General features: G+C 42.8%; 1 protein-coding gene across 1 annotated transcript in view; it reads left to right on the top strand.

Moving 5' to 3' along the window:
* The window catches only part of LOC147197766 (solute carrier family 12 member 9), a 66717-nt gene that overhangs the window by 22762 nt on the left and 31311 nt on the right, over positions 1–12644 (top strand). Inside the window, exons 7-8 of the mRNA XM_086126078.1 lie at positions 8233–8390; positions 9851–9933. Of these exons, the coding sequence (XP_085982204.1) occupies positions 8233–8390; positions 9851–9933 (241 nt within the window). The remainder of the gene's footprint in view (positions 1–8232; positions 8391–9850; positions 9934–12644) is intronic.

Below are 12644 nucleotides of genomic sequence, written 5' to 3'. Positions count from 1 at the left end.
ACACCCCTAATTTGAAATTATTATTGATGTTTTGCGAGTAACATGCCCCACAATGTTTGTCCCAAAATGTATGTTTATTTACTAACTCTCTATGTGGCTGCCAGAGCATTCTGTTCCCATGCTCAATAACACACAATTTCTATAACTGTGTGTATGCTTATATCATTTCAAGTAATACTTAGGGTTGTCACGTTACCAAAATGTCTGTGCATATTTGCTTCACTTAATTTGAGTGTTTGATGACTTCACACAATTACCTCCTTTCATCTACTGCGAAAAATCCAATGCCGTTATTACGCAATGCGTTAATAAGGTCTATTTTTCCTGTTGCATGCAACACAGTCATGTGTTATACAGAGTGCCATACTCAGCTATCGTCTTTTTTGTGCTTGTATGTACCTATATTTTGTAATACGAATAGTATTTTTCCCCTGGATGATTTGTATTTTAATCGGTTTTATTTAGTTTTATTCAGGTTTTTTGGGGGGGGGGGTATTTTATTCTGTTATATTTTATTAACCTCAATTGTGTGATGCTCTGTGGCGGGCGTATACATAACCCATTAACTTTGGCAAAGTCACATTGTTTTTAAGATGTCTGTTACTTTTTTTGTCTGTCATTCACTGCAAAGATGTTATATCTCGTAAAATTCAGATATAACACACACTTTTCCTAAAAAAAAGAATGAATTCGGCATCATAGATAAAGTATGGAGTTTTCTTTGCTGCATGCCAATACCTTCCTAGTCAAGAAATGCTATGCCCAAGTCATCACCTTAATGTATTCTAACTGTATTGGCTCTGTTGAATGTATTGGAAAAGGAATGTCTGATTATAATCTTGGATCCTGGCTCATATAGTAGAGGAGGGCTTGTGTCTCAGTGCAAACTATGTGAGACAACGTGCATTGGGGAAGAACATTGACTCAACAATGGATAAAGTTGCTTTTAATTTCATTGTATGTTTTTGTCTTTTCTGGCAAACTCGATTTGTTCAACATACTGTTTGTTTGATTCAAACGTGTGCATTAGTCACACTCTTTTTCCTTCTTTCCCAATTTTACGGCCACCAAAATGTCACCTTTTCCAGAATTGGCGCATGTTCCTGACACCATCACCAAACTGCTAAATTGTTGACTTCTCTCTTGTGCTCCTCCATCCTTTCTATTCCTATGTAGCATATTTTCCACATCCTTGTCAGTCCTCCTCCCTTCTTTTATTGACCCCTCTTTAGCCACTACATACTGGAGATGTCTACCTGTGAGGCCTTCTTTTGTGTTTTGCTTTTCTCATTTTCTTTTTTGATTAAGGGGTGCTACCATGGCCTTAGCACAGACCACGCCTTCAGTAACATGTCCTGTCTTCAACGGTTCCCGAGTCAGAGAATGAGAGGGTGTGATGAAGTGCAGTGGATTTGGGTGACACGTTGAGATGTTCGCTTTTAAAAATGGTTTGCCAGCCCATTGATTATGTGTTTTCCATGATAGGCAGCATGACGTTTAAATGATTTATGTTCATGGTGATTGGTGAGTGCCTCATATTCTATCCATGACAAGTGCTAAATGTGAATTGTAATCCAAACAATCTATCATACGCAGGGGGAAAAAAGTCGCTGTGTTTTCATTTAGAGACAAGATATTGTTGGTATTTTTTCTCAGGTTAAGCTTGATCTAAATTTCAAAAATTCAGTTTACAGTATCCATATCGATGTATCATTTTGTTTACAATTTTTTGAGAGCAAAATAAACATATTTTAAAATGTAATCTATGAAACAGTACCTGCTTTTTATGATAAAAAATATTTCACAGGCATTTACTGTATCGATGCATCTTAAAACAAATTGCGACGTTTATTTCAGCAGTTTCATTCAAAAAGTAAAATACGGATTCAATGAACATATTGGAAAATAACAGGCCACTTATTATGTAATTACTATATATGTTTTTTTTGTTTCTTATATGCTGTTATTAAATGTTCAAATGTTATGTTCATTAGATGTAAGCTATTGTCATTACAATTACAAAAATAAAATCATCAAATATCACTTCCTATGTTTAGTGAGTCTATCAAATAAATTGCGCTTTGTTGATCCATCCATTATCCAAGCAGCTTATCCTTACGGGGGTCGCGGGTGTGCTGGAGCATATCCCAGTTGTCTTCGGGCAATAGGCGATCTACACCCTGAACTGGTTCCCAATCGCAGGGCACACAGACAAACAACGATTCACACTCACGACACATTGGGCCAATGAGAGTGTTCCATTAACCTACCATGCATCTGAAATAATTTAATAAATGTGATGATAATAATAATAATAATTTGATGAAAATTACAGTAACTAATGAAAATGTATTTGGGTGGTTCAGATTTATTTGGAAAAATTAAGACATGAAGCCTGACAGGACAAAAAGGATGGTACCCATAACTTAATATTTTGCGACACACAATCTTTTGAAACGATCAGCAAATTAATTATGAAACACTGATTAACAATTCTGCACCTATGCATTCATTCGTCATGAGCAAACTGTACTCACTGCCTCTGGAGTCAGAGTACTCTCTCTTGACTGAATGTTTCAGCTTCATCCATAGCCCTTCAATCAGTTCCGATAAAATGTGCAGACCCTTAGGTTTCCGCATTTTTATTATTATTTTTTTTTTCTTCAATTCAATTGAACCAGCAATGTTGTCCCTGTTTGTCAGGGAGGCAAAAACAATTTGCCAAATGTGGAAAATAATTGAAACCACAGTTAATGCTTAAAATGTGGAGAGTGCATTTGAATGGTTTAGCAAGAGAAAGCAAACGCTCCAGACTCCTTAAAGAGACCATGGGTTGAATATAAAAATGTGTGTGCTTACCGGTGTGTGTGCATGCACATGGCTGTGTGTGTGTGTGTGTGTGTACACACAGAGGCCTTGTTAGTTATTGATTCCATTTAATAATCCTTAACCACAGTCAACTCCCTTGAGAGCATTTATCTTTCACTTTCGCTCTGTCTCTCTGCCTCCTACAATCCTCCCCTTATGTCTCTTTTACGCTCTGCCACTATTTTATCTGCCTGTATTTCTTTTCTTTTTTTTTGCTCCTGGTGTAGCTCAGCTATACTCTTTAGTACCTACAAGGTCATGGTAAAGTGGGGTTAAAGATGAACACTAAATCCCCGCAGTAAGGGATTTAAATTCAGGGCAAGTGCCTTTGTTTTCATGCACTTGACTCAGTGGTGTCTTGAAGGCCTGAGATACTGTAATACGCCGACATAGTCCAAGCGACTAACCTGGAAAAGTTTGTTTGTTTTGTGACCCATTGCAACCGGTTACTTCATGTTACAAGTAGATTTGTCAACAGAAACATGCTAATAATGAACTCTTTCAGTGCGAGTGGTTAGCGCGTCGGACTCACAGTTGGAGGGTGCGATTCCAGCTCCGGGCTTCTTGTCTGGAGTTTGCATGTTCTCCCCGTGCCTGTGTGGGTTTTCTCTGGGTACTCGGGTGTTCTCCCACATTCCAAAAACATTTGTGGCAGGTTGATGGAATGCTCTAAATTGTCCTTAGGTGTGAATGTGAGCACGGATGGTTGTTCGTCAACATGATGGCCACGGGTGTGTCCAGAAGTGTGTGACGCCGCTTGAAAGCTATCTTCTAGTGTGAAGTCACCCGAATGCTATGTGCCCAACGGACAAAAAATAAGATAGCATTCCTCGCACGGGTTTGCCCGCAGGTGCTCATTTGTTTATTCACATGTACGTCGCGTCACGTTTCAGAGAAGAGGTGGGTCATTACCTGTTTAAATACGACATATGAACCACAGATGATTTATTCTTATTGTTTCACCAGTCTCACCAGCTAGCGGTCCATCAAAAAGCAGACAGCTGCTCGCGAGTTTCACAACCTACTTGACGTAGATGTCTGCGGCTTGCAGCACAACACGGGGTTGTCCTGTGAGGCGTCCGCTTTCCATTCCTTTCAGTGCGTTATTGAGCTGCTTTTCTACCCAGTTTAACTTATCTTAAACGAGTATTTGTTTCTGTAACATTCTCATCTCAATCTGGTATTTGTCTTATTCCTAGTTAGCCACTTTAAACTCCGAAATGCACAGCCATGAACCAATTGTTTTTTATTATATTGCATGTTGAAATGCTAGCTGCGCAATGAAAATGTTTCGAGATGATAAAGTACAATTTGCTGCTATACACATACGAAATAAAATTTGTTGAAGATGTTAAAAAGGAAACGGATCGTTTTTGTGTTTTAAAGTGAAATGCAGCGTTGTCTGTATTGACTCTGTTTGGTAACACTTTGCGCTAATGGGTAAAAACCTGTCCGCCATAGCAAGAGAAATTCAGCCTTGTATCTTGCAGAAAATGGGTATATTGATTTACAGGACCATCATTTTCGTTTTGTAGAGACACAATTGTTCACATAATGAGCATTTGAGTGAGGTTCAAGATGGAGTCATCTCTGATTCTGAAGCCTTCTTCTCCATGTTCATTAAACTCGATGATTCTGAGTGCCCGAATGAGCCGAGACCACGGGAATTGCAGAAGATTGAGCACGGCTTGTATTGTATTATCCGAAAAACACACTGTGAATTACCTCCAGCCCTTAGTTGTGAATGCATTTTCAAAATCTCAAACATATTAAATGATCGATGAAAAAAATATATAGATATACATCACTGAGCAAATGAGGGTGTAGAAATGAATGGCAAACAAAAGAATTGAAGGAAGTAGAAAGCCATAACGAGTGAGAACAATCAGGCGTACAGTCTCTGTTGCTCCCTTTGAGTCATTTTGCTTTATTTCCTCTCGACCCGATGCAAGCTCCTTTATTCTGTCACTCTCTGCTCTCTTTATTCAGATGTCAGCGCTCTTTTCATATGTATACCGGTAATTGAATCGATAGCAACTATCCAGGCTCTCACAGTAATAAGCAATACAATTGGCACTGAATTTACACCAAATTATGAAACATACTCTGGGTTCCATCTATCGTTTTGTCGTATCACCTAACACATGGACCGTTTACTGGAACTGCAGCCTTATACCCCTCTCGAATCTTATGTGTCTTTCACTCAAACATAGCATTTATCATCACTGTCACCCATTCTATAATCTGTTATTTGAAAGGCAGTTTCTCAAGCTTCTCAAGATTTATTTGGCCCTGACTGCACGTCAGATAAACCAATAATGAGTACAGCAATTTTACCCCAAACATCACACCCCTGTGGGCTATTAACACAGACCCTTAATTCCGTGATCATGGTTCACACTTAAGTGAGGATCATTTTGTTGCAACTGTGTTCCGGACCGGGGAGGCCCAGGGGTCGACTGGTGAGCATGTCGACCTCATAGTGCAGGGGGTGCAGGGTTCGATTCTGGCTTCGGCCTTCCTGTGTGGAGTTTGCATGTTCCCTCCATTGGATGCGTGGGTTTTCTCCGGGTACTCCGGCTTCCTCCCACAATCCAAAAACATGCTTGGCAGGTTAATGGACCACTCTAAATTGTCCCTCGATGTGAGTGTGAGCGCGGGTGGTTGTTCTTCTCTGTGAGCCCTGCGATTGGCTGTCAACCGGTTCAGGGTGTGTCCCCCCCCGCCTACTGCCCAAAGACAGCTGGGATAGGCTCCAGAACACCCTCGACCCTTGTCAGGATAACCGGATTCGAAAATGGATGGATGTCTGGACAGATGTGTTCCGGACTAGAAACTTTGAATTGTTACTTTTGTCTTTGTTCCCACTATATATCTTGGAGTACACATTAAAAAAAAAAATCATCTGGATTAAGTTATTACACTTTGTTTGGACAATGTTTATGGCGTATTGTGTGATAAAAAGCAGTAATGCGATCGACTAATTTACACACATTTATTGTGTTTTTTTTTTTCATCCTGCTGAGCTATCATGAAGAATTTCTCAAATACATCTAAAAAGAGTCTAGAATTTCTTTGAGATTTAGATATGCCATGGCACATCAAGACTTCCGAGTCTGATGCCGATTTACCTTGTTATACATTTCTGATTTGACAACGCAGGCCTATTTTCATGTCCATTGTAGCATTTGTAGGCACACGAACACACACTCGCTCAACTGACCCGAATCACAACAGAATTTGATCACAGGCAGATAGAGACCAGTTGATCTCAATCAGATTTTTGTGCACCACGATTTTGATGATTATGTTCACACTTGACCAAAGGCACTGCACGTCCATATGTGGTGTGTCCACATGTGTTGTTTTGTTTGTTTGTTTTAGTTCATCCACAATAGATGCTGCACAACATGGTCGTTTTTGTGTTTGCCACTTGTATAAAAATAGTGTGCTCAGTTCTTCGAGTCGAGTGAATAAGACCAAATAGGGCCATGATGGTGGGAAGTATTAAAATCAGTGGACCTTGAAGTTGACGTGATGAGCCTCTTAATTACCACAGCAAGCAGGCAAGAAAGAAAAAGATCGGGATAAAATGGACACTGAAACTCTGAACAAAGAAAGCATTGCAAGAAAGATCAGTCAGAGAGCAACGGCGGCGAACATGTTTTCGAAAGCATGCTTATGAGGCAAGAGGAGATAATGTTGGAAGGAAATGCATGGATTGTGTTTGGGAGCATGTGCCAAGTGTTACACAAACATACTGTACAAACATTTAGTGACAATTTATGGGTAGAACAACTGACCCGTGATGAGAAAAACAAATCATGTTTTTGTGAATGTCAGAATACAAGTACATTTGGCTGTGTGCGTGTGAGTGTTTGCACTTGCGCACATGCATGTTTCGAAACACCACAAGAGATTGAGAGGGATCAGGAGAGAGTGAGAAAGGCTTCACACTGTAATTCAGCTCTCTGGCTGTGTTGTATTGGAAGGAGGTGGGGAGCCAGCGGTAATCATGCACACCCTGCTGTTTTTTCATCTCTGATCTCACTGCCTCCATGTTGGGAGCAGCATCTTGTGCGCTAATACGCGCAAGCACAGCCACACTCGTGCACGCTTAGTCACAGTTGTTCTCTCTGGAGTGAGTCCCTTACAGGAGCTCATCATTAGGCACTGTGGCAGAACAATCATCACTTTGCTCTCTGTACATTTTCATTCGAAAAACCATTTTGCTTCGACAAAAAAATGAGTTTAAAATAACGCACCACCTTTTGAGCTTTTTGATTTTGATCCTCACTGTGATGGTCATAAATTCATTATCTCTTTTTATGGCCAGAAAAAAATAGATATGCTTTGTACTATTAAATGTGAAATCGCTCAATGCAGAATTGTCTGAACAGTTGAAGGTATAATTTTCTCCCCTGCCAATCCTAAAGCTACTGTTGACCAATTGTAGTGTGAAAAAAATATAAAATATATATATATTCCAAAAAAACAATCATAGTGGCATTCACTATTAGAAATGGCAGAACAAATAATAAAATGTGACAAATTGGGAAATAATTTTCACCAGGTTTCTTTGAATAAAAAATAAATAAATAAATAAATAAGACCCTCTCGCATTCAGGATCAGCATGGAAAATCTCCAACCCTTCCAGTCCCTCTTAGAACGATGTGATTTAGAATCGAAAAAATGGTACCATTTGAATTCATGTGAATAGGTGCTAGGCTGAAACGATCCCAATCGATCCGTACCACAGGGAGTATTTCAGACTTTTGATCATGCAGCTGAACAGGACAGGTAATAACCCCCCCCCCCCCCCCCGTTTTTCTGCACTATAAAGTGCTTCAGAGAATAAGGTGCACCTTCAATGAATGGCCTATTTTAAAACTGCTTTCATATATAGGGCACACAGCAGGCATTATATGGCGCGTAGAATAGAAGCTACAATTGTGGCTGCGGTTTCTTGATGCATCAACTGATGAAAATATGCTAAAGGGAATATAATGCAATACAAAAAGATACAGCTTTAATTATATAGAGCTTTAACGAGCGCTGCAGCTGTAACAAAGCGCACATCCAAGAAATTAGAATATTGATCCATATATAAGGTGCATCGGATTATAAGGCCCACTGTCAGCTTTTGAGAAAATGTAATGCTTTTAGGTGCATCTTATACAATACATGTACAATACATGCTGATTTATATAGCGCTTTCACAACAGCGGCAGCAGTTAACAACAGTTAACATCGTGCGGAAAATACGGTAAATATTCAATTGTGCTAAATGTGCAAATAAAAATGTGAGATTAAGGTTTCTGGGTGATATACAGATCACTGAAAGCTATTTGTTTTCCTTCCAGGGTGCTGCTTCAAAAAGATTACAGTTTTCTGAGAGACATCAACATCTGGAACCCCTTTGTCACCATTGGAGTTTACTCCTCCACACTTTCAGCAGCCATGAGCAATCTCATCGGAGCCTCACGCATTCTCTATGCGTTGGCCAGAGATGACTTGTTCGGTGCGTAGCACATTTCCTTTTTGGTTGGTTGAAAATACATTGCTGTGATATTGTAAGAACTATTACAATGAGCGTTTTCAGTTTCAAACAGACCACCACATTTCTATGATTTGCATTAATTATTCTGCTCTGTGGAAAGTAAATAATTGACGCACTCAAGGAATAACAAAAGAAATGAATTACAATCAGCATAACATTCACTTAATGTCACAAATCAGTGGTTACATACTTACAGTGCACAACAATAACCTGAAATTTGAACATGTCAAACAAAAATCAGTTTTGCTGCAGTCCATTTGAGAATCAGACTGTAGTACAGCAACATGTTGTCTTTTTGTTTTTACAGTTAGGTCTCAACTTAGAGTATTTGGAAGATGATGCTGTTTTTGTGATTTTGCCTTTATTCACCACCACGGACTTTATTGCATTAAAAAAAGGTGTTTGAAATAGAGAGTTTGTTATTTTTAGTTTCACCAAAATATGCCATTTACCTTTTAGGAATTTCATTTTAGGATGTCATCCACCCACTTGCCAACCCCTTGATCTTGTTCAGGGTCACTTCACTGGTGAACTGATTTTGGGTGAGAGGCAGGTTACAGCCTCGTCTGGTCACCACTTATTGACAGGGCACACTTTGGCAGACAACCATTCACATTCACACACGCACACACATGGCCAATTCATAGTCTTTCACTCATTCAACCTGCATATTTTTGGAATGAAGAATGACATAGGACCTGGAGTAAACCCATGCAAACACACCCTTCAAAAAGAAATGCCCAATCTGCGAAGTGAATTATTTTATATTTTACAGGCTGCCAGAAGTCTGTAGCTCATGAGTATCATAAAATTCTGATATTCCTACTTTTTGTTTTGATCTCTTTGTCTGTCTACTCTTTCTCGTCTATCCGTCTATGTGTCCGTCTGTCTGTCGAATCGTGTTGGGCAAGCTACTTTTAAAATGTCAAATATTTCATATTGCCAGTTAATTTTAAAGTAATATGTTTCTCTACAATTTTAACATCTACAATGTACAACAATGATTTATGTAAGTTTACCGTATTTTCCGCACTATAAGGCACACCTAAAAACATTCAATTTTCTCCTTCTATATGGATCAATATTCTGATTTTCTCGACGTAGAATTTTAAATGTCCTGTAAAGTGCTTTGTTACAGCTGCAGCACTTGTGAAATAAAGCTGTATTGTATTGTATTGTATTGTATTGTATTCCCTTTAGCCTTGCTCCATCTAGTGGATGCATATCGCAACTGCCGCCATTGTTGAAGCTTCTATTCTATGTGGTTTATAATGTGGTGCGCCGGTTAAATTGCAGAAAATCAAAATAGAAATTCAAAGGATCAATGTTTTTATCAATGTGGTTTTACAATGGGCGATTCATAGCGCGGAAAATACGGCACATGACACATTTTTAACATTGTTTTGTTTTTCTTCCTTTAGGTAAAGTGTTGTCTCCCGCTAAGAAGACATCCAACAGTGGCAACCCCTGGGTCTCTGTGCTTATTTCCTGGTTCCTTGTACAAGTAAGTGAACAACAATTTGTGCATTACAAATGATCAATTGAATTTATTGAACGAATGGAAAATTGAATAATTGTGCAGTTTTCTAACATTGTAACAGTGAGGGCCAATTTCTCTACTTTTGCTATACACTTTTGGGTTTGATGTCAAACGATAAAATGAGAGATCAACTTTCTAGATTTCATTTCCAACTTAGAAGACAGCGCATTTTGTTTGAAGGCTCCAATTTTGTCATCTGAGCAAAAATTTAGGATCATGGGGCTGATGTGTATTCGTGACTATGAAGCTGAGAGTTTCGCAAAAGATCTGCGATCCCTAGGCTCAAAGGTGCGGATCAAACCGTCGCCAATTCCTAGTGGATCGCAGTGAAGTCCGTAAGGGAGCCTCCACGCCGAATTGACGGGACTTTCCATCACTGGAGAGTTGGTGCGAAGTGGTAATGACCAGTTCGCACTACCAGACGTGACTGACCTAACCAGACGTGACTGTCCACTCAGACTGGGAGCACTTGAAAACTGCGCTCACCAAATCCGCGGAAGAGGTCCTCGGTGTCCAGAAGAGGAGAAATCCCGACTGGTTTGCCGAAAACCTGGAAGAAATTGAGCCACTGATTTCAAGAAAGAGAGAGGCTCGCATTGCATGGCAGAACTGCGTTTCCTCCAAGAGACTTGAAGAAGCCTACCGGACAGCCAAGAGTGAAGCACAGAGAGAGATCCGGAGGATCCAAAATCAATGGTGGGTCAACTTTGCCCACCAAATGCAGAGTTCCGCTGACCGTCACGATACCAGATCCTTCTTCGAAGCAACGAGGAAGATCATCGGTCCGGCTCACAGTCCTCCAATGGCTGTGAAGGCAAAGGACGGCACCATCCTGCAGGAAAAGGAGGATACTCACCAGCGATGGAAGGAGCATTTCATGGAGCTCCTGAACCGTCCGACATGCGCAATAGACGGCTTCCTCGATCCTGTCCCCCAGCTCCCCGTGCAACACTGGATGACGGAGCTGCCGACTCTCCGGGAGATCTCCGGAGCCCTGAGGAGGATGAAGAAGAACAAAGCTGCTGGAGTCGACGACATCCCCGTAGAACTTTTACAAGCTGGGGGTGCACATCTCCTCACCCGCCTCCACACCTTCATCCTTCAATGCTGGATCGAGGAGACGGTGCCTGGGGAACTGAAGGACTCCGTCATCGTCACGATATTCAAGAAGGGCGACAAACTCGACTGTGGAAACTATCGTGGAATTTCGCTGCTGTCAACTGCTGGAAAACTCATCTGTCGTATACTGGCCGACCGACTCACCTGTCTCGCTGAGCGGGTTCTTCCGGAGTCCCAGGCGGGCTTCCGTCCAGGAAGGGGAACCGCGGACATGGTGTTCTGCGCCAGACAGCTCCTGGAGAAGTGCCGGGAGCAGCGGAGGGAGTTCCACGCCATCTTTTATGATCTGGCCAAAGCGTTTGATTCTGTGCCCCGAGCAGCACTCTGGAAAGTGCTGGAACGTCAAGGCTGCCCCCCCAAATTCATATCCCTCATCCGGATGTTTCACGACGGCATGAAGGGTTGCGTCCTGACTCAGGGCGAAATGACTCCCCCATTCCCGGTTCGGACCGGAGTCAAACAGGGCTGCACGGTGGCACCGACGTTGTTCTGCCTCTACATCGCCGCGCTCATCCACCACGTCACCCCTGTCCAGGAGCACGGAATCACTCTACGCTACCAAACTGAAGGGTCGCTCTTCAACCTCAGCCGTTTGAGGAGCAGGCGGGGGACCATGGTCACGACCGTCAGCGAACTCCAGTACGCTGATGACAATGCTGCGGTCTCCAACTCCTCCGGGGGCCTCCAGCTCATCGCGGACGGCTTCGCCGCGGCGTACAGGACCTTTGGCCTCTCCGTCAACACCAAAAAGACAAAGACCCTCCACCTGAACCATCGTCCACCCCAAATCTCCATAGACGACGAACCCATCGAGCAGGTCTCGGCGTTCCCTTACCTGGGCAGCATTGTCCAGGAGGACGCCGGCCTCACGGAGGACCTCACTTACCGTATCCAGGCAGCCCACACAGCCTTTGGACGCCTCGGTCGTCGGGTCTTCAGGAATCACGCCATTTCCACCAACACGAAGATCATGGTGTATAAGTCTGTCGTCCTCCCGACCCTTCTCTATGGCGCCGAATGTTGGACCCTCTATCGGAGCAGCATCAAGAGGCTCGAGAGGTTCCACCAAGGACGACTCCGATCTCTCCTCAACGTTTCCTGGGAGGAGAGAGTGACTAATAATGAGATCCTCACCCGGGCTGGCCTCACGAGTATCGAGGCCATGATCACCCTGGCCCAACTGCGGTGGGCCGGCCACGTGCAGCGGATGAGCGACGACCGTCTCCCGAAGCAGCTCCTCTACGCGGAGTTGCTGGAGGGCACCCGTCCCCGCGGTGGCCCGAAAAGACGATTCAAAGACCAGCTAAAGGGTCATCTTCAGCGGTGCCGGATTCCCCCGGCACAGTGGGCTGACCTGGCCGCGGATCGGGCGGCCTGGCGTGGGGCTGTGCGGGGCGGGGTCCAGGTCCTCGAGACTCGACGCGTCGCTGCGGAGGAGGACCGGCGAGCGCGGAGGAAGGAGAGGGCCCGGCAACCGCCCGGCCCCCCAACCCACTTCTGTCAATCCTGCGGGCGGGGCTTTCGGGGAAGACTGGGCCTCTACAGTCATCGGAGAC

The sequence above is a fragment of the Hippocampus guttulatus genome, chromosome 12 (assembly GCF_054856545.1).
Source record: "Hippocampus guttulatus isolate MCC_2025c chromosome 12, RoL_Hgut_1.0, whole genome shotgun sequence".
NCBI lineage: Eukaryota > Metazoa > Chordata > Actinopteri > Syngnathiformes > Syngnathidae > Hippocampus > Hippocampus guttulatus.
The sequence above is the reverse complement of the archived record's forward strand: the minus strand, read 5'-3'. Positions and strand labels throughout refer to the sequence as shown.